The sequence below is a fragment of the Protopterus annectens genome, chromosome 6.part0 (assembly GCF_019279795.1).
Source record: "Protopterus annectens isolate FY-2018-M chromosome 6.part0, PAN1.0, whole genome shotgun sequence".
Taxonomy (NCBI): domain Eukaryota; kingdom Metazoa; phylum Chordata; order Ceratodontiformes; family Protopteridae; genus Protopterus; species Protopterus annectens.
The window spans coordinates 968,672,652-968,695,756 of NC_056737.1; the positions used below are offsets into that span (position 1 = coordinate 968,672,652).

Consider the following 23,105-nt stretch of genomic DNA (forward strand, 5'->3'; position numbering starts at 1 on the left):
GCTGCTACAAGCCATGTGTATAGCACTATTGTCAGCCTAACCAGCTCTAAGCAAAACAGTTATTCAGCTGTGCTCAAGTCAGTGGGAGGCTGTCTTGATTATGATATCCAGCAGTCAATGAAGAAACAGTACAAATGGATATGCCATCTAGGGTGTTCTCAATAGTGCATGTCTTCTAGAAACAGTAGCTTGAAAACAGACATTGATGCAAAGCAATTCCATTTAATCACGTGAGATCCAACTTCATCAAGAATTCAGTCATCTTTGAAATCTCTTCCCTGACAAAGTTATCTGCAGTCTTCCCAGTCAAGCCACTAATGCTTCAGAATATCATTCTGACACTATGCCAGGTGAGCTTGGTGATCTGTGGCTCTGACACCCAGAGTAAGTGAAAAGTATGGATCTTTCTTCCTAAACCAGTGAAGCATTCTGCTTACTTTGTGTTGTAATGGCCTTTCTGCAAGTTTGACATTAGAACCTTTAAGACACTATAACTCAAATGCAGATGGATCTGCCAATGAAGTTTTAAAGAAAATAAGTAAGCTCTTCACAGTACTATACAAAATTTGCCAACCTTTTTAAAAACAGGTGACATGCTGTGATGATGTGAGGTAGTGCAATCTATAAGAGAGAGAGTAGGGCAGTGCATGTGTAACATATGCCAACATAGCTAGCTGGAGTTTTATAAAGAATTTTATGTCATTTGTGTATCAAACTGATTTGTACAGATGCTTGTGTTAAAAATGCATCACTAGTGGGTCCTGCTGGACAGAAAATAAATATACATGTATATCAGACTGTACTGCTGGAACTGAGGAAATGTATATATGTTAACAGAGGATGCTGGAAGGGAAGGGATCAAGCTCAGCCCAGCTTACCTTAAGAAACATAGCCAGAAATTAGATCACTTGGTTTAGTCCATAAAGATTTTTATCTTAGAGGCTTGAATGCAGCCAGAGACACAATGTCTGGGAAAGGCCTGGGCTCTAATTGACCTCAGTGGTGAGCTAACTGCTACCCTAGAGTGCTAGAGAATGGCTGGTTAGTCTCTGCAGAAGAATGAATACACTGGAATTGTTTTACAGCCTTCAGATTCCTTAGCAAAATCCTAGGTGTGTATTGTGACACATCTGTGCTATATCCTGGTTCAGCTTCTAATCGGGGGGGTAGTGATGAGATGTGATGTAATTCTACAGCCAGCACTGAAACTGTATTTAGATGCTAGTAAGAGATGTGACAGAAAACACTCAGCATTCTGTCTTGGACCTGACAATAAAGGCACTCATCCACTTCATCTTACCTTCCTTTTGTAAGTAACTTAACTAGAGAACAGTAATTCTTCAGTAAGTCAGAGAATACAGTGAGATTAGTTAAATATTGTTTATCTGTATCTGTCTGAATCTTTCTAGCTGTGTTGTTTTTATATTTTCTGTGAAATGAAACTCTGGTGTTTATTGTAAATTGATATTCAGTATTTTCATATTTTCTATTTTATTATTTATTATTAACTATGTCCAAAACTTTCACTGCGGCTGGTCTTTTAGAAAGTAGTTTAACTTTTGAGAGTAATTGCATTTATTTGGTGGCACTGTGGTTTCATGCTCCTAAAAGTCTTGCCGCTTGGTTATAATACTACCATTTGTATAAGTATTAAACTTTACTGAGAGTAACTGGGTACCCTGGTAAGAGCCTTAAAGTAGCTGGCTGGTAGCAGTGAATCTACCTTATAGCCTGGGTGAAGGAAGTACAGCAGGTAAATCTGTGCCAGTCTTTCCCAGGTGTGCATGTGTGAAATCAGTTCTCAAAGTGTGTGTCAGCTACTTGGAACAGGGACATAGAGCACTGATTTCTGCAAGTGGAAAGGTGAATCTTACTTGGGGTCTGGAGTTTGCTCTCTGTGAGTTCTTATGGGAAATTGTGCTTGGTGCGGAGAGCTGCATCTGAAAATATTGTGTGTATCTATCTTTGTTCCAAGTGAACATTCTCCACTGGTGTCAGTGGTGAGGATTGAGGCTCCTTGATTACTGGCCCACAGGAGGGACGTCACACATGCCATCTTGTTCTTGTCCCACTTTGATGAAAACATAATGGAAGGAATCCATAAAAAAGCGGTAGAGATAGGGTATGATCCAGAATTAAAAGTTAAATATCTTTGTTTAAGAAAGGAATGCTTTTTAGCAGGCTCGTTAAAATGGTCCATCATAAAAGTAATGTTACCAAAAGACATGACTTGCAAAGAGGAAGCTGAACATAACAAACCTCATCATTATTATCCAGATCATAACCCACAGAGAAGACATCTCATAAAATATAAGTTTGTGGTCTTCTTGTTCTTCATCTTCAGTATCTGATGATATGGGATTGGGTTCCCCCTTCCTTTTCTTTCCTGCAACTTTCCTAAAAGTAGGACTGGGCTATGATTTACAATGAAATGTAACTTTCTGTACCAAATCATGAACTCATGTGTTAGGTATTTGTAATTTCTGAACACAGGTTCTTCTAACAGAAAAAGCAATCTCTTTTTCAGTCATTTGCCCAGCCAAAATCCAGTTCCCTGGCATCCCCTCCAAAACAGCTGAAAAAGAAGCCGTACTGGTGGTCTTCTAAACAGATCGACAGATAAACAAACAAATAAAGAAATCAACATAAAGCCAATAGCAGCCCATCGTCCTTCTCTGTCGATCGATCCAACTCTGACTAACTTCAGTCTTAGCCCAGGAGAAAATGCAAGAGCATTGCAATGATTACTACATAATAATGATACAATGACACTGTAGCATTGGAAAACAATAAGTGTTACAATAATTAAAGCATCATAATGAAGCATTATCAATTGTGAAAGTAAAAAGAATGAGCAGAATAAATAAAATATAAAATTTATACACAGAGTGAAGTACTAATGATTCAGTATCTGAGACTAATATCCTGGGAAGTGCATCTTTTTTTGACTCTCTGAAAGATTCTTCTTAAGAAAGAAGTTTATCTTTTAGGGGGAATGAGACATCCACAAGAGAATCTCAGTGACTTTATCTCTCTCTATTTTTTTCCCTGTGTATTCTTCCCTCCATGCAGGCTAAACCATCAGCCTCTCTTACTGGTCTTGAGCTCATTCACCCACGTACAGGGAGTGCCTATAACTGTGAGAGATAACAACACAGGGAAGTCATCCAGGCAGCTGTGAAGTTATTTGTGCCTTTATCGGAATTATCTGATAAAAGAAATGAGACATTTCTACTTGAGACTTAACTCCACTCTTAGTGTCTGTCTTGGACACGTGCATCAGGTAACGGTTTGAAAGACCAGGAGGAACCACTACATTGTGTCCTGCAATATGAATACTGAATTGTTGAAAAAATGTACTTGCATACAATAAGTCTGAGACTGCCATTTCTCAGACTATTTCCTTTTCTCCGAGGTATGGCAATCTCAGAGCAGGTGTATATACATGTGCGTGTGTGCTTGTGTGTATTTGGGGGGGACTTGCTTACAGCAAAAGAAAAACAAATTTAAAAGAGAAGAGCAATGTTGATGATTCACTATTCTCCTGTATTTTTGGTCTTTTTTTTTTGTTTGTTTGGTGTGTCAGCACTTGATGTTATGAGTGCTGACATTTCACCAGGAAACCTCACATTACTAAGAGAGCCTACAATGCCCTTCCCTTTCGTAGGACTGTTTCCACCCATTTACTTCTATGAGAGCTACATTAGTGGCTTGCTAGCACCAAGTCCATATCTGTGGTCTCTCTACTGCACTTTCAGTTCCTGCATGACGCTGCTTGCTGATGGTGAAAAACTGAGATAGCCACTATTCCTTCATCCCAGGATGGGCAGGCCAGCACCAGTCATTTGAAAACCATACTTAGACTGAAGCAGAATATCTAGATTAACCAAGACTCTTAAAAAAGCCTAAAAAACTTGTAAGCATTGCAAAGTCAGTTGATTGACCAATTACATTAGGTGACAAAAAGGCACAAGCATGATCATTTAACTACTCTCGTTTTTTAGACAACCTCCACTTTAACGGCCTTTGCACAACACTGCAATCTTGCTTTATGTGGGGATATCTAAAATCTATAGGTTCTAGACAGGAACTGGCATCTGTTAAGACATTCAGGCACAGAAATACAATGTTTGCAACAATACTTCTTATGCTGTGTATCCACTGTTACCACCTTTCTTTACCTAGTCAGTGCTCTGCTTGTATTACTGTTGTAGAAACCAGTATAAGGGTATCCACTTTATTTCCTAACTTTCAGTGTAGCACTATGTTAAATGCTGTGCTTAAGTCTAAGGAAGTAATGTATAGTCCACAAACCAACCCTGATCCCTTGGTCACAAAGCCAAAGAACTCAAATTACAGCCAGCTCTGTAACAGAGAGAGACAGAGTCCTGACTATGACCAGGATGACCTAGGTTCAATTAGTGGGCAAAACGCACGAGTAACTAGCAAGGGGAAGGAGAGGAATGATGAAGTAACTGCTGCTTATCTTACAGAGGGGAAAGGTAGGGCATGCATACCTGGTGTGACCACTCTACGCTAGAATCCCTGGTACAGACTAGAAATCACACTGGGCACTTGCTTAGAAGGATCTTCTGAAGGGTTAAATCACTTGCATAAGAGGTGATGTGTCCTTCTTAAGTCTACTGCAGGCTGAGCCCTTGAGCATCTACGGGTGTGGAAAGTAGGAAGAAATGTTGTTGTATCTTTCGGCTTTTCCTGGTTAGGGGTCGCCACAGCGGAAATCCGGTCCGCTAATAATTGGCAGTAGATTTTTACGTACTGAGTTGCCAGCTCTGATGCACAACCTTCAATGAAGGTATGCCCATTCACGCAAGTCTCCACACAGAAGACGCTTTAGCTGAGAATCGAACAGGACAATGTCTTACTGTGAGGCGACAATGCTACCGCAGCACAAAATTTAAAAAAAATCCACTACTGGCTGCCTGGATGACACCTGCTGTACACTGGCTATCTGTTAGCCACAGAACAAATAAGCATCGTCAGTGATGGTACTAATGGCTAGCAGGCATGGATTAGGGGTACAAATGCAACATATTTTAACTCAAAAGAGCCATACAACACCATTTCCCCATTCTGAATACATGCTGTTTTGGGTTCTTTGTTAAAGAAGCCTCTGGAATTTTTTTTCAAACAAAAGTGCTTATACACAATTTTATTAGCTGTTGGGACCAAACTGATCAACAAAGTTTACAATACAAGTACACTGCAACTCTATAAAAGCCTCCCCAAAAATACTAAAACTAGAAAAAGCCAAATGCAAAAAGCTCTGACATTAATCAAGATTTATTTAAAAAAGCTATGATACAAATGTAAAGCTAAACATAATACAAAGCTCTCATCAACAACATCTTAACAATAAAGCTAAAAGTCAGAAATGCAACATACTAAGATAAGCAGCTTCTGATTTGAAATATACACCCAACATACTCTGAAAAATTAAACAAACATTTCTAAATAGTGAAAAGGGGGGGGTAACAGATGAAGAGATGAACTTAGGAATAAGATACTGTTTGTCACATAAATAAAACTGTTAACCAGGTTAGCCCATTGAACACGCATGTTTTCAGGGTGAACTAGAAGGAATGTCTACTTAAGTGATTTGCTCAGAACCGAAAATGAGGCAAACAGATGTTAAGGGAATCAAACCCAAGAACAACCTATGTTTTGGAATAAAATCAAAAACAGAAGTGCTAAAGGAGGCAACAATATCACAAAGGTTTATTAATATAAAACAAAAAACTACCCTAACAGCTTTCATACAATAGGTGCAACAAACTACTGATTATTCAGTGTGTGTGTGTGTGTGTGTGTGTGTGTGTGTGTGTGTGTGTGTGTGTGTGTGTGTGTGTGTGTGTGTGTGTACACATGGGGGGGGTTACTTCTGAGACTGATAATTACAGTATCACTTGCTTGTCATATATACACTACAAGGATGATAATGGATCTGATACAGAAAATAATGGAAGAGCTCTTGTTCCACAAGTTCAATATACTTTCATGAAAGGAAGATCCGGCTTTCTAATCTTAGCAGCATTCTTTAATCAAGTTAACTGCTGACTTAGATGAAGGTTAGACTAAGTTACAAATTTCAATCCAGAAAAAGCATGTGGTGTGATCCCACAAGCAGGAATACCAAGTTAAAATTAAGTGCAACAATATTTATAATCTTATTTTTATAGATGAAAATGGATGGCCATCTGTGAGCGACAAAATCTGCTGATGACTGCAAGACATAAAGCATTGTTGGCTGCAGTGCAGTACACATTTAGTGCACTGGCAACAGTCTTTTTCAGCATAAAGAACTACAGTAACTTACCTAGGTTATCATAACTTTAACTTACCTAGGTTATCATAACTTACCTAACAGAAGACTACATGGAGGTTATGAAACTGTAAACAACAGAATATCTCTGCAAGGTCTGTGTAAGTCTAGTCCTGTGACTGTGAACTAAAGGTGGCTGATGTCACAAGGGTACGTACTTCCCTAAGTACCTGAACAAATCTTTGTCATAAAAACATATCTACTAGAGGGCAGCTACTTTTAACACCACGTGAAGTCTACACACGGCAAAGCAGTTAAAACATTCAACTGCATGTGGCTTAGCCCCATTGCATAGATTAGAAGACCATCAGGGAAACTGAACTTCAGGCATATAACCTACCCACAGGCAAAAGAAAGCCTGAGATTGCTTTTGGAATGGTACTGCTCTGCCCTGCTATGATGCCAATGTGAAACCAGCTATACTCGACTTTGGTTGCTCCCCTACCTTACCACCAATTCCCACTTATCCCCCGCCCCCTCTCCATCTAAATTTAAGAATGTCTAAACTGTACCAGTGCACATCAGCAATCAAACACCGCTCTTCCCCAAACCGTGACCCCCGCTAATTTCTCCCAAAGTACAAAAAAATGCTAATTCTATACATAACTGTAGCAACACTTCTACCCCTACTAGTTCACACCACACCCTATCATCACATCACAATGAAATCCTCATAAAATCTCTCCCTGAACGATCCACAAGCATACCTCTCGACTGTTCAGATTTTTACCTCATATTTTTGGTCTGTTCCTTATAAAATCTGTGATTTTTCTGGATTTTTATGGCAAAATAGTGAGGAGTGAATTCACTGAATAATGACAGGCATTTGAATTTCAGACTTCATATCTTTCAGAAAATGTATGGTAACATGAGACCTTTTATTCTAGCAACTTTCTAAATTTATAAGAGCAATATTTAAAAATTCTCCCTATTTTGGGGGCTTTGTTCCTCCCATTATTTTTGGCTTTGTCCACATTTTTGGTGATAAGAGGTTGAAAGCTATGCCCACAAACCTTCCTACATATAAGCCCCACTTATACAACACTTCTACAACTACTTTACATCTCTAAAATACCTCCAACATGCATCTAATCACAGAATAAATCTGAAAAGTACACTCAAACTTAAAACTCAACAGCAAAATGATCCTGTGTTAAGCATAAACAAACTAAAATATGTGGTTGCATCCATCCCAACCCAGGACCAAAGGACACATCCACAGGCAGAGAAGTAAATCTGCCACTAACAAACAACACCTGACATCCATTTTAATAGAACACCTCTAGCTTCAAAGTATTCCACCTAAATGTACATTGCCTTAAGAACAAGATTCCTGACCTTCAGTCATGGATAAATCATACTGACCTGATGATATATTAGTCACAAAACACCTGACTTAAAGCCAGCATCAAAGGTGAACAAATACTTCCAGAAGGTTATAACATAATTATCGTAGACAGGAAAAAAACAAGCAGGAGGAATTGCTATCATATACCTCATGTCCCAATTTCCCAACATCCCACCACAGTTTAACAAAGCTGAATTCCTCATAACCTAAAGCTAAACCCTCGGAAAAGCATATGGATAACAGGTATATACATTCTGCCCAAAAGTGATAATATCGCAACTACAGAAAATCGACGATCCTGGTTAGCAACTACTATAAACCATGAATCCTTTGTACTAGGAGATCTCAATATTGACTGCAGCATAATAAACTCAAACATTCCCAACAGACAACTCTATTGGACTTCTCACATCTTTTAAACTTGCCAACTAGACATAATCGAAAGCTTGTCTAGGCTTAAAAAGACCCTTTAAAGGCATTCTCCTAGTATTCTCCTATGATACTCAGATAATAAAACATCTACCAAAGCTGGCTTCCTAGACCAAATACTAACAAATAATAAATCCAATGTATCCAAACATGGAATCCTAGCAATGTAGTTAACAACCACCACCCAACTATATTAAAAAACAAGCCATGTCTGTTACAGGACCACAAGGAACACAATTAAATTTCTGAAAGACATCTTTATTAACACTCAAACACAGCAACCAGTCTCTCCTAAACATCCCCCACTTGATGACTTTGCAACTTACTTCAATACCATACTGCTAGAAATATTACACCAACAGGCTCAACCAGTCCTCTGGCTAACACTATTAAAAAATGAAAAATAGAAGCAACGCATAGAACACTGGCAAAAAGCTAAATCTACAAACTCTACAAAACCACTGAACCTTAAGAAACCAAACAAAAACACAAACATATCTGGAAAAGAATACTAATAATAATTTCATCCAATGTTGTTCTTCTTCTGGCTTTTCCCGGTTAGGGGTCGCCACAGCGGAACTCCGGTCCGCTAATGATTGGCAGTAGAATTTTATGGTGCCGAGGTGCCAGCCCAACACCCAACCTTCAACGAAGGCATGCCCATTCACGCATGTCTTTCGAACGCTACTAGACCATGGGGAGGACATGCAGACTCCACATGGAAGGCGCTCCAGTCGAGAATCGAATGGGAGAACCCCTTGCTGTGAGGTGACAATGCTACTGCTGCACCTCCGCGGCTTACAATTTCATCCAATGTTAACATACCCAAATATATATATATGTCTATACATATACACACACACACACACACACACATATATATATATATATATATATATATATATATATATATATATATATATATATATATATAAATAGATATCAACTATTCCCATGAGAAGATGCACATGCAACTAACAATGATGATATCCCCAATAATATCCCATCTCAATTTTCCATCAAGCCAGTTGCAACCAATTCAGTTAACGAAGATTTACTCAAACTAAAACCTACTACTCTAGCTACAGGCAACCTTCCATCAGAACTTTAAAATGAGAGCAGAGGCTAATCAATCAGTCCATGCAGGAGTCATACATACCTTTACTATGCAGAATCCTACAGAATATCCCTCTAATCATCTATTAAAATGCAGACCCTTTACAATACTTACTTCCTTAATCTGAAGTACTCGAAAAAATGTGTCCACTTAGAAACTGTAAAACACCTCACAGACTCACACCTACTGTCTCTAACTCAGCACAGCTTATGCCCAAAGCGGAGTACAGAGACACCCCTATGAACATTTCTAAACTCCATCTTTCATAATAGAAATGATTGCAAACTGGTATCCACTGTATTTCTAGACCTTTCCAAAGCCTTTGGCATATTATTCCATCAATCACTAATCAAGTAGTTAAGCGTTACTGGCCTTGACTCAAAATCCAATTCATAGTTTAACAGTTTGTCTATAACAGAACAAAAGTGTCATAATGTAAAGACGCCTTCTCCACATACTTACCTATCAAACTAGGTGTCCCACAAGGATCCATTACTAGGAGTCCTTCAGCATTTTATAAACAGCATGCACCTACATACCAAAACAGCAATAGCTTACAATATGCAGAAGAACTGACCCTGATCCTCTCTGCCACTACTGTCCCATGAATCCAGGCAAGAACCTAGGAGTCTTTCCAGAGTGATATGCAATAGCTAAGACAAGCAAAACTGATGCTCATCTCCCCCCAAAAATACAAAACTAATCCTGTTCACTCCAAATTCCAACTTGGGGGGAGGGGGGCCTACATATCACCTCATCAGATGGGATATACAATAACAGAACATGTCAGGTGCACTAAACTTCTAGTAGTTAACAGTGATGTAAATTTAAAATTCAACCAACATGTCCTACACATAACCAAAAAGACTTGCAAGAAATTAGGATTCCTGTACCAAGCTATATGCTGCCTCAATGACCAACCTCAACTAACTACAAATACATCTATGCTGCCACCCACTCTGTTTGCTGCTACTATATTCATCAACCTCCAGTCAGCGCAGCTTAATAAAATGAACAATGCTACGCCAAATTTGCCACCAATACATCAAACAGGATGCAGCAGTGCACATCCCTGTAAAAACTAAATTGGCAGGAACTCAATCACCTACATATATACACACAACTAAAAACAGCCTAAAGCAGCCGACAACTTCCTACATAAACCCAGTGAAGTCCCTCCAATTGCAAATTTTCTTGACTGATATCTTCCTGGTAGACAGGAATACTCTAAGAATCAATTCTTAATTGTCAAACAAAAATCTCATAACTCACAAGGTGAGCCCCTCTTCTCTATGTGGCAACATTAGAGAATAGCATACCACTAGACAGGCAAGCAAGAGGTCTAACAGGTTAATAAAGGTGCCCTAAACACACAAGTACCTTTTTCTAATCCTAAAGCAGACCAATCAGCCATTTCTGTTTCCAAATCTGATGCTACTAAACATGTTACTGCAACTAATCTAATCTCTTCTGACAAAGATGGACATGCAGATTTAATTAAGGTATTTTGCTGCTCCCCTTGATGATTCGTTTTTACTGATTTGCACCACCTTACCCGACTTTTACATTCTTTCATTTCTTATCAGATTCCCTAGCATCTATTTTTCAAAGCATGAGAATTTAAAGAAAATAAAGAAAGAACTCGGCTACTTTTGAAAAAAATTATATATTTGTATCACAACAGATAATATTTTAACAGCATTCTGGTTTGAAGATTGTCAAAGAAAAGTATTAAATGGCCAGTGAGTGTGAAGGACTATATGGACAAAATTACTCTTGCTCTAAAGTGGGATGTGAATACTAAAAGCAACAAAGAGAAGTTAGGAAAAATCCTAACAATGGCAGTTTATAAAAATGTCTCAGTCACCAACCAAAGCTCAGTGAAATGCTGCTAAGAGACCAGCAAGGATCCTCACAGAGACTAAGGCACTGAAGATGGTTACAGCCAGGAAAGAAGACACACAAGGTGACTGAACTTAAATGTTACAATTCACTGTTCACTGAAGATCAAAGTCTCTACAGTTTTCAACTATTACACGACATTTAACCAGCAAAGCCTGAAGCTTAACAAATTTGGAGCCTTAGCAATCAATATGAACTAAACAATAGAAAAGATGAATGGCTTAAAATCCACAGCTATGTCATTATCTGAATACACAGGCACATTTTTGCTAAATCTGGAAGATGACATTCTGAATAAAATATCTGGACTCTTTTGATCCAAAAATGACACACTGCAGGTCACACTTTAGGAAGATGTATTCAAACTCTAGAAGAGGAAACATTAACATTACCAGTCCATTAGTGTGGTTGCACATGTCCCATAACGGTATCAATGCCAGGGTAACCCGTGAACCATCTTCTGTTGGGATTTGGTTTTGTCGTGTCATAACAGAAGAAACAGCCCACCTAAAATAAAACATTTAAGCACAAATGTAAAATATTAAAATAGTGACAACAGCAAAATGGGTAATAAGAAATGATTAAAATAGCACAAAGTGGGAAACATTAAGACACTTACAGCAGCACAAACATTCAAAAAAGTGCTGATGGTAGCACAATTGGGAAAAGTAAAGTATAGTAACTGATTTTATATATATATATATATATATATATATATATATATATATATATATATATATATATATATATCATAAAATATGGTATTGCGTGAGGTACTCACAATAACAGCAGATCTTCAATGGAGAGATTTATTCAGCAGTGTAACAAGCTGACTGACCTGTGTTAGTTGTTTACCTAACCTTCATGCAGCTGATGGTCCGCTGCTTCATAACGTCTATATTAATGCTAGTGCTATAAAATGACAGTGTGAGTAAATTAAATATAATTTCCTTGGCTTCTCTCTGCTGTCAAATTATGCTGTACACTATAAAGTGTTGACTACACCATTCATTAGTACAACCTTAATATGCCTACCATTACTTAAACTTGGTTTCCATACAATTCATGCAAAAACAAATCAAATATAACATCTACCTAAATGTGCTTCAGGTCAATACGATGTCTGAGACAAAGGGAAAAGTTGGTCAGTGATGCTAAACAATCAAGCTGAGTGCTTCAGAAATATAAATAGGTTCACAGGTAGGTACTAGGCTATTGGCCCTAGGGCATAATTAAGCCTAGCCAAAAATGGTGTGCTATCGCCTCCCTCCCAAGTGGTTTAGTTACCTGCGCCCCTGCCGAGCAGGGCCACTGAAGTGATTCCCTTGGTGAATTTCCTGTTTCCCATCCACTCATCAAGATTTCTCTTGAAGAGTGCCAACGAGGAGCTCTGCCTCGCATATATGGGGACATTATTCCAGAGCAAGGGGAGTCTCTGGGACACGAATCTGTCCCTCCAACGCATCCTGTTTATTGATGATGTCAGGTTTATGTTCCTTGAGCGTGTGGCTCTGGTGGATTGGGTTTTCCTTAGGTGGAGCATTTCTAGCAATTTGGGGTTTGACATAGTGTTGTATATCAGGCAGAGATCACCTCTGAGTAGCCGGTACGCGACCGAGTACAGTCTGAGTTTTTTTAGCCTCAAGGCATACGGCATCTGTTTGAGGCCCATTATCCTCTTTGTGAGGTACTTCTGTGGCCTTTCCAGTTGTTGCAGATGTCTTGTTAGGTACATCCCGAACGGGGCATTATATTCAATAATGGATCTAATGAGTGATGAGTACAGGGGGATAATAACTTCCTTATTCCTAGATGCAAACCCTTTTGTGATAAGGTGGCCATGTAGAAGGATTTTCTAACCACTTTGGCAATGTGGTTGTCGAAGGAGAGGTTACTATCTACCTGAGTCCCTAGGTCTCTTATCACACTCTCTGTGATAAGTGGGCTGCCACCTATGTTGTAGTTCATTGGTACTTGATTTTTCCCAAAGGGAATGACCATGCACTTTTTGGCATTTAGTTTGAGGCCATGGTTTTGGCACCACATATCTGTATCCGTAAGACCCTTTTGAAGGATGTCTACGTCAGTAGGAGTCTCGATTATGGCACCCAGTTTGCAGTCGTCTGCGAACTTTGTGAGCCATAGTCCCTCCGTGTTTGCTTGTACCTCAAAGAAATAGATACCGAACAGAAGGGGTCCCAGGACTGAGCCCTGTGGTACACCACTAGTCACAGGTTTGGAGTCTGATCTGGCGTTTCCTATTCTCACTGAATGGGTTCTAGCCATGAGCCAGTTAGCAACCCATCTTGTAATGTAGGGGTTTATATTTAGGTTGGTGAGTTTGTCTATAATTCCCAAGTGGGGAATGGTATCGAAGGCCTTTGTAAGATCAAGGTATGCTGTGTGAACTACCTTTCCCTCATCTATTGCTTTAGTGACCATTTCGACGAAGTCAACCAGATTTAGGAGACATGACCTTCCCTTTACAAACCCAAACTGGGTGGGGTCTAGGGTTTGCATGTTACCAATGTCGTTGTTTATGAGTTCCATGATGATGCGCTCCATGGCCTTGCAGATGAGACTAGTCAAGCTGATGGGGCAGTAATTCCCAGGGTCAGTGGTTGCACCTCCTTTATGGAGTGGAATGACTGCTGCGTGCGCCACTCTGTGGGCACATAGCCCGTGGTGAGGCTGTGGTTAAACATGTTATTAAGGTGAGGGGTTAATTCATTTTGGAGCTCATGTAGCACACAGTCTGGGATACTATCTGGTCCCATGGATGCTGTGTTTCTTATTATTATAATATTAATATTATAGTAAGAATTATTTTCTTTCAAGTGTAATCTGATTCCTGCTCTGACATTTACAAGTGCCAATTAGCAGAGCCAGGGCGATTGTTCCACTTGGAATTGACGTTCTGAAGATCAGTACTGCCAACTTGGCATCAGACCTGGTCATTCGGTCCAAAATGTACTAAGCACAGGGTTAAGCCCTACCCATCTAGCTTAATACACTGGGTTCTTCCTAACCATATCCCCTACTGCACAGTTTGTAACCGTATACTCTCTACAACCCTTCAGCCAACAACAGCACAAAGACATCAGAATATGTTTTTTTTTTGGCAACCTACTTCCCTACCTGTTATATGAGAATTCCCGTCTGCAAATAACATACATAAATTGTTTGTTTGTTTGTGTCTTTCGGCTTTTCCCAGTTAGGAGTCGCCACAGCGGAACTCCGGTCCGCCAATGATTGGCAGTAGAGTTTTTATGTGCTGGCTTGCCGGGCCTAACGCACAACCTTCAATGAAGGAACGCCCGTTCATGCATGTCGCCACACAGAAGACGCTCTAACTGAGAATCGAACGGGCAACGTCTAACTGTGAGGCGACAACGCTACCACAGCACCACCACCGCAGTATACAAATAATATACGTAAATACAGCTGACCCCGGGATACCTCTATAAAAGTTGCTCTACCCCTTCAAACATGCTTGCAGTTAAACCTTATTCACAAAATGGCACTAGAAAAGAACACTTATGTCACTTAACACTTACAGCCTAAATTAAAATTCCAGACACATATAGACAGCTCACATGCTCCCAAATGTTATCAATATAAACAAATGTGAAATGTCATTTACTGTTCCAATGCCCCAATATATTCTACATTCTTTTTCTATTGGTCTTCAAAGTGTGCTTTTGATGAATATTAAAATTTGCATGTTTTTACTGCACAAATCAACCTCTATTTATGTCCTATCCTACATATTTGCCATGAAGTCACAATTTAGCCAATACTTTATAATCATCATTCCTGAAACTTTATGTCCTTCAGTTTTCTTTCAACAATATATTCATATTCTTAAGAATAAAAGTAGCCAAGAAACAATAAATGTATTCCATTTTTCACATAACTTATTATATATCCTCCACATACCATACACAGTAGAAGCCAAAGTAGCTCTATTTGCACAGAAGATCAAAGAGAACAGATTATGGTGGTTGGTCACATGTGCAGGAAAGAAGAAGACAATCTGGTGAACAAGATTTGGAACAGGCAAATATGAAGCAAGTTCTGAGATGGTGCTGCCAAGAAGCAATCTTTTAAGTAAGGGAATATCCTCATCCCTAAAAGTCGCATGTCAGCCATGATCAGACCCTTGCATTTCATTTGGTGAACATCGGGAAGGGGGGGGGGGGGTTAATGTGCTGATACCGATCAGCAGGGTCCAAAATCTTCTTGAAGCCTTGTCTATAGGCATTCTAAAGATCTGGAGAGCACAGCCTATCACCTGCCTGAAGACAATGCAGTATGGAGTGCACTGTGACCATTTGGACGACTCCTTTAACAAAATGGTTGTGCTGGCTTAGATCAAGTAATGGTCCGAAGTCCTCAGTATTTCTGGGCATAAAAAAAAATTCCAGATCATCTCTGGTCCTGTGGGACCTTCTGGATTCTTCTCTTGAGCCTTGGACTTCCTTTGAAACAGCTTCTCTTTGCGTGTGTGGCACTGGAGAAGGTTGGGATGTCTAGATTGGGATTATCATGAAAAAATGGAATGTAGTAAACTCTGGATATAATTCAACTTATCCACAAAACTGTCATGATGGTCACCCAAGCCAGGGTATGTCTGGAGACTCTTTCCTCGTCTACTTCCAAAGTGGACAGTGAGGCAAACCTTCAGGGATCACTGGAACAGAATCCCCAAAGGATCCCATATCTCCCTGCTTACTGCGAAGACCCCTTTCTCTGGGCTGGTGTCCGGGCAGAAATTCTACACTGCCCTGGGAACCTTTATCTTGCTGCTGTCTGTGTTGAGCACCTGGGATATGTAAAATCACAAGTTTCTTGACCTTTATGGTTCCACTGGAAAGTCCTTTGTGGGAGTGGCGCACAACTCCCACAGCTGTGACCATTTTGTTCTTTTGCTCACAAGTAGACAGTCTCTCATGACTTATGTCCATACAGTATACCGCCGTCAGAGGGATGTTGGGGAAAGATGCCTTGAAATGATGGAAGTCTTCGTTTGAACTTCTTTGGGGAGAGTGATCTCTACACCTCACCAGAATAGGCCTAGCAATCCTCAGATCCTGAGGAAGCCTGGATGATGGATGGCTCAATGTCCAGCTTCTGTGGTATCTCAAGGTGGAGTCAGAACTGCTGATACTATGGACATGAAGGAGCTAGAAGTATCTTGCTTCTGTGCCACAGAATCTACTAAAATGCCCACAACCAGAACCATCAGTGCCAACAAACCTGAAGTCAGCACCAACATCAATAAACCTGCTTCGACTGTAGACAGTGAAGCTTCCAGACACAGTGGATAAGCTGGGGAGCTTTGTTCCTGAGAAGTTGAAAACCAAATTCTCTGGCACAGAGAATGGCACTAAAATTATTGGTCTGATGCCAACCGCTGAAAATCTATGATTATAAGTGTCAGAAGGCATGGTGTCAATGTCATGGGCATCAAGGCCATTGGTACAGGAGATGTGAGGTTTATCAGCACCTAAAGGCCCACCATAGCAGTTGGTGTTGACTCCAATGCTACTGGTGCCAAAACAGGGTCCTGAAGAGGAATGGCAAGATGAGAGAGAGGCCTGGGTGGTCTCTCTCTCTCTCTCTCTGCATGGTAGGAATGGTCAGGGCAAAGATGATACTGTCCCAAAGTTGGGACTTGACAAAAGATATCATCGTGTGCTCCCAGTCAACTATAGTAGGGTCTGAAGGCATCTGTGAGACTGAACAGAAACTGCAGATGGAGGTCTGGAGAAGATTATTCTAGACAGCTCTTTTTCAGAAGAACAAAACTCCTGTGCTCTATCGCAGCATGGAGTTCTCTGTGTTGCCAAAGGAATTTCTCAAATAAGGATATGAAGATTTGTTTGGTGTGGAAACGCTAGGTGCTTCTCCCCTGGGAGAACGGACAGATACACAAGGAACCTCAGCCTTCTTTTTCTTTTTTTTTTTTTAAGTAAAGAAGTCTTTGGAGCTCCTGCCCTTACTAAGTACAGCAGGAGTACGCCCGTGACATCTAGCTTATTTCTGCATTCTGCTTAACTATGAGCAGCTCCTAAACACATTAAACACAATTATGTGACTGGCAGGAGAAATGTGTGCCCACAATGCTTTCACTTTTTAAATCCAGATTTCTCTTCTTTCACCATTAATAACAGAAACTATCACACTCACACACTAAATCCTTACACCAAAGAACAGACACTCAGAACGAGTACAAAAGGAGGAAATAAAAGATCTCAGTAAGGTGGGCTGACAGCCCAAGACATGTCTGGGTAGGGAGGGGGAAGGGACACGGACTGGAAAAAATAGCCAAAAGAGCAGAACATACTTACAGAAGCATAACTATGACAAAAATAAATACTTCAAGTAGGAAACGGCAAATAAATCTGCACTTAGTTGACCAAAAAACTCCCCCTTTAGTGCTTGAGCTGGTCAGAGACATCGTTGTCAAAAGGGCGACAATGACATCTGGAGAATAAAGCGGGTTTATGGGTAAGGAAAAGCACAAGCTAGTGAGGAGTTCACCATCATCAAAACAGGGTGCCAAATAATTTTGTTTCGGTTTGCTGTTATGCAGTTTTTTCTATTTTTAACATTTTTTTTCTATTTCACATAAAAGAATTATTAACGTATGTGTTCTTATTTCAAGTTATTAAATGTCATTTACATTTTTTTAAAAATTCAATAAAAATATCTTAGAAAATAAAAATAAAAAACAGGGTGCCAGGGGACCAGTCTTGATGTTCCAGTGTCCAGACTGGACCTGAGAAATTCATATACTAAGCCAAGTATTATTTTTAAAAAGGAATGGTAGGTAAAAGGGCAGAGAAAATAGATTCTTTTCTTTGCTAGAAAAAAATCTACATTGGAGACTGCATAGGGAATGAGGAAAAAAGGTAAACCACTTTTCAGAGCAAGGGTACGAGTAATGGACTTCCATTCAAGGTTTGGTTTTGCACTATGGAGTGTTGAGTGTCCAACCTCAGATGATGACAACCTCCAAAGAAACAAACCAGGCAAAACAACTACAGAGTTACACCTATGGTTGAAAGGAAAGTTGCAAATGATACAAATGTGTAACAAATAAAGTTGCAAATGATACAAATGTGTAACAAATGTGAGCAAAATATGCACAACCAGTTCATTCAGGAATATAATTCAGACAAAAGCAGAAGTCAGAAAACAGAAGTGTTAACATGGTTACTTTGATTAAGGGACACTGGGGGAAATGCTGTAATGTTACATTCAAAAGAAATAAAAAAGGTGCACCTGCTTAGTGTTCCATGCATGGTTTTATCAGGTTTTAGATGGTGTTACTATAACTGATTGGATAGCTCCTACATCTCAAACAGCCTGGCCATATGCCAGTAAGATCACTGATGAGCATAAACCATGAAAATCAGTTGATGAAATGACTGTGTTGTGTTAGCAGCTGTTTACACTTACTGCTTGGAAAAGATTGCACTTCAGACAGAGAAAGGAACCGATTTAGAACTTAAGAGAAACTGGTCAAAAATGCACAATAATGTCTACGCTGGCATGATCAGTAGGGCACCAAGTTTGGAATGTGGTACAAACTGAACCAAGCAGAAAGGAACTTCCTGAGGGTAAAGAACAGAAAAAGACAAGATAAGCAACTGCCTTTGGAGGACAAGTGAATAAGAAGGCAGATGTTTTTGATATATTAAAGTGGGGAATACCTAGAGAAAAGCATGATGTGAAACACACAATCTTTATTATAAATGGAAAAAAAAGAGAGGGGAGGGAAGAAAAGTTAAAAGAAGCAGAAACAGCATGCAGGGGATGACACTGGTGCAAATACTGCTCCGTTAAGAAGAGCACAGAAGGGCATATACGTTTCAGATGGGTTGCATCTTTGCCAACATACTCACGAAGAGTAAACTGAGAGGCAGAAGGGAAAATGCAAATAAGAAAGAGGCTGGGGAAAAATAATCTGGTGTGGAGAACTCAAAAAGATTTATTATGGAGAGATGGCTTCCCAGTAGCTAGAAGCAAACTAAGAGCATCTGGGGACCTACACATGTGCATCTGATATCTTTTTGGTGAAAACAACCTCAATATGGAATATCACTGACAGATATAGCAGCAGAAATAATAATTTATGCAATAAATCCAAAAATGTTTGAGGACAACATGTAGGGATGGATGGTTAATATGGGGCAATGTTAAAAGGAGTTATGACCAGACTAAAGCAGCTTCTGGGAATGGATTGTGAGCTGTCAACATTAATAACCCTGAAGAAGCCCCTCTACATGAAAATATTTTAGAAAGAGATGAACTGCAGGTCAGGGTAATAGAAACCATGCATTACCTTTTGATTTGGACTAAGGCAATGCTCTGCCAATACTGTAAAAGCTATAGTCTGCAGAGATGTGAAGTGCCGACCATTGCAAATTCCGCCACTGAAGAGTATCATGAAACCAAAGCAGGACCATCTTCTAGGGTGCTGAAAAGAAATTTCCAAAACCATCTAGGAAGTACAGTTAAGTGCACATCCAGCAGCCAACAGTGAGCCCCTACAAAAGCCAAGTATGGACAGTCAGTAAACCTGATGAAACATGTCAAAAGGCTGTTGACTACAGAGCTTTGAATAAAGTCATGCCCCCACCAGCAGGAACAGTTCCTTATATCATTGCTACTATGGAGCAGCCTTCATCTGATACTGGACCTTACCATGCAGTAACACACTTGAGGAAAAGACTTCACTTTCAATTCCAACTGATTACAGCAACAGAACACAATCTTCACTTAGAAGTGCAGAAAGAAAACCTCCCAAGCTCTGCCACAAGGGTATTTACACAGCCAAATTATGTGTAATGGATTAGTGCTAGAGACTCAGAGTGAAGATAAACTAAAATGCAACTGTTTTCCACTACAATGATGATAATTTCTATCATTGGAAAACAAGGAAACGTCAAAGAAAGCTTAATCTGCATATATAAAACACCTGCAAAACAGCCAATGGCTAATAATGAAAACAAAACACCAAAAGGAATTGTAGGGAAGTTTTTGGGAATAGTTTGAAATGGTGCCAAATGTGAAGCATCTGAAGGTGCAATGAACAATGCACAAAATACAGGTTCCTAAAAAATAAAACATATGCGTTCTTGGAGTAGTGGTAATTTGGTGAACAGAATGATAACACAAATTTCTATGGGGTCCACAACAAAGAAGTATATTCAAGGAAGCAAAAAAGGTGTTTCAGCAAGGTACTGACTTGGAACTAGGGGACCTAATTGGCTTTTTACTCATGAAGTGACTACAAACAATGCTATGCTGTGGGGACTGTGGCAACAAGATAATGTTTCTAAATAACCTTGGGGATTTTAGTACAAAAGCTTTAGCGAATCAGAACAGCACTACAGCATATCTTAATAACATGCACTGGTAGTACATAGATATATATATATATATATATATATATATATATATATATATATACACACACATACACACACATATATGTATATATATATATATATATATATATATATATATATGTATGTGTGTATGTGTGTGTGTATACATATATATATATATATGTGTGTGTGTGTGTGTGTGTGTGTATATATATATATATATATATATATATATATATATATATATATATATATATATATATATATATATATATATATATATGCGTGTGTGTGTATATGGGTCTACTTCATATGATCGACAATCAGAACACTGACACCAAAACACTAAAAGCTCAAAACACCTAAAGCTCATATGATCGACACTCATAACATCGACACATGAAATCCAAAGCATTATGCCCTTTCCCCACTGTAGCACAACCCTGAAGTAGGAAGAAACAGTTGGGGGGGGCACAGCCCTCCACATTATTTACATGAATATACACAATTCATTAAAAGCATCCATATGTATGTTTAAAAATTATGATATATGTGGGGGGTTTTGACCCACCCCACCCCCCTAACTATTCTACTGTAATACAAAGGATGTTGTTATTTCTACAGGATGTAGTAATATAGTTTTGCATTAGCTAACAATACTAAATAAGTTCTTTACTATCCTCTCCACAAATTCTCTTTCAACCACAGAAATGGTGTGGGCATTACATTTTTGGACCTCATGGCTTTATTACCTCAGTCTCAACATGGGAAAATCACTCCAAAAAATGATATCATTTTTGATTCAACATACACTAAATGTGCTACTGTGAAGTTACTTCTTGCCTAGGAGCTAAAGTGGATTTACTTGACTGCCTCAGTACATAAATATGATAGAAGCATATGAATTTCTACTGAGGGTAGAAGTGATCAGTCAAACCAATATAACATTTGGAAATAAAAACTGATATTGTAATTTGTCTGAAACCCTACACCATAGTTAGTATAACATTTTTATAAAATGTACTGGAAGACACACAAGTACAACCAGCTTTGTTAAAAAAATGTGTAAATTAATGTCAGCTATGAAGATTTCTATTTAAATGCATTGGTGTTAAAATAATGTACTTCAAATAAAAAAGAAACCTTAGTTAAGAAAAGCTGGTAATTAGCATAGATATGCTTTGTTATGTAATAAACTATCAAAAGTTAGCAATGATGGAGACCTACATTTAAAAGTGTTTGCACATTATAATCTTGAATTAGGGGAAAACATAGCAGATATCGATTTTGTACAACTAACTAAATGAAAGTGATTCAACCAAGATTATGTAGCAAGATGTAACACAAAACATGACACACATGATTAATATAAAAGTTATGTACTCACCATAACTATTCATCTGTGTTGTCGATTTTCATTCTTCCTCAATGAATAGGTTCGGATCCGATCCTCAGATATGACTCAGCCACTTTCTTTAGATTCTAGGATCTGACTTTAGAGCTCCTCCCTTACCCATAATGCCCCTTACCACTGTGTTACCTCTGATCACGTTTGTTGCTATTATACAGATAACATCAAATGCTCAAACAGGAACTATGGTTCCTATCAACAATTCCGTTAGGTCTCTCCCAAAAACATGAATAGGAGGAAGGTGGGAGGGAAGTTGAGAAAGAATGAAAATGGACCACTAAGACGCATAGTTATGGTGAGTACACAACTTTTATATCTGATGTTGTTATTTTCATTCGTTCCTAAACTAATGGGACAACAAAGTCCCCAGCTACGGTAACAGTGGGTGACCCTTATGGAAGGATGTTCTGGAGAACAGCAGACCCAAATGCATCTCTGTTTCTGGAGATAATGTCCAATTTGCAATGAACAATAAAAGTATCAATTCAAGCTATAGCCCAAAAAGCAGCTGATGTAGCTATTGACCTAGTTGAGTGTGCTTTTGGTGGTCTTGGTAAGGTTAGGCCTCTCAAGGAATAAACATAGGAAATACAGTCTGTTATTCATTTGGCTAGTGTAGTTTTTGAGACTGTCTCCTATTCTAGTAGTAAGATAGGAAGACGAAACAATTGCTCAGTTTTCCAAAATTCCTTAATTCCTGTGAAGGTTAAAGTGGAGTTGCCTATGTACATCTAAAAGATGAAGGGTATATTTCCTTTATTGTCAAATTTGCAAAAGAAAACTGGTAAACCAATCACTTTACTGATGTTTGTTTCAGAGGCAACTTTTGGTATAAAGGAAGGACTAGTGCATAGGGTAAATCTATCTTTGTTGAAACATCAAATATAGTGATTTTGAAGAGAATGCTTGGAGTTCAGATACTAGCCTTGCTGAAGTTTTGACAACCAGAAAGACCGTTTTCCAAGGTAGAAACTTAAGGTCTAGTTTGGCTGAAGGTTTCAAACGTGAATGCACCAAATATGTAATACCAAAGATAGGTCCTAAGGTGGAGTGTGGTCCATAACTTAGCTGAAGCCAAAGGAGAAGCATTATCCTTGATGTGGTAGTTGGAGATGTCTACTAACTGAACTTTGATGGTGGAGAGGCTTGTCCCA

At 39.1% G+C, this 23,105-nt stretch overlaps 1 protein-coding gene across 3 annotated transcripts in view; it reads right to left on the bottom strand.

Annotated features, from left to right (window-relative positions):
* Nucleotides 1–23,105, bottom strand: part of SETD3 (SET domain containing 3, actin histidine methyltransferase) — an 829,217-nt gene that overhangs the window by 126,836 nt on the left and 679,276 nt on the right. For all 3 annotated transcript variants that reach the window (XM_044074604.1, XM_044074603.1, XM_044074605.1), the window contains one exon: nucleotides 11,532–11,646. In XM_044074604.1, coding sequence (XP_043930539.1) covers nucleotides 11,532–11,646 — 115 coding nt within the window. The remainder of the gene's footprint in view (nucleotides 1–11,531; nucleotides 11,647–23,105) is intronic.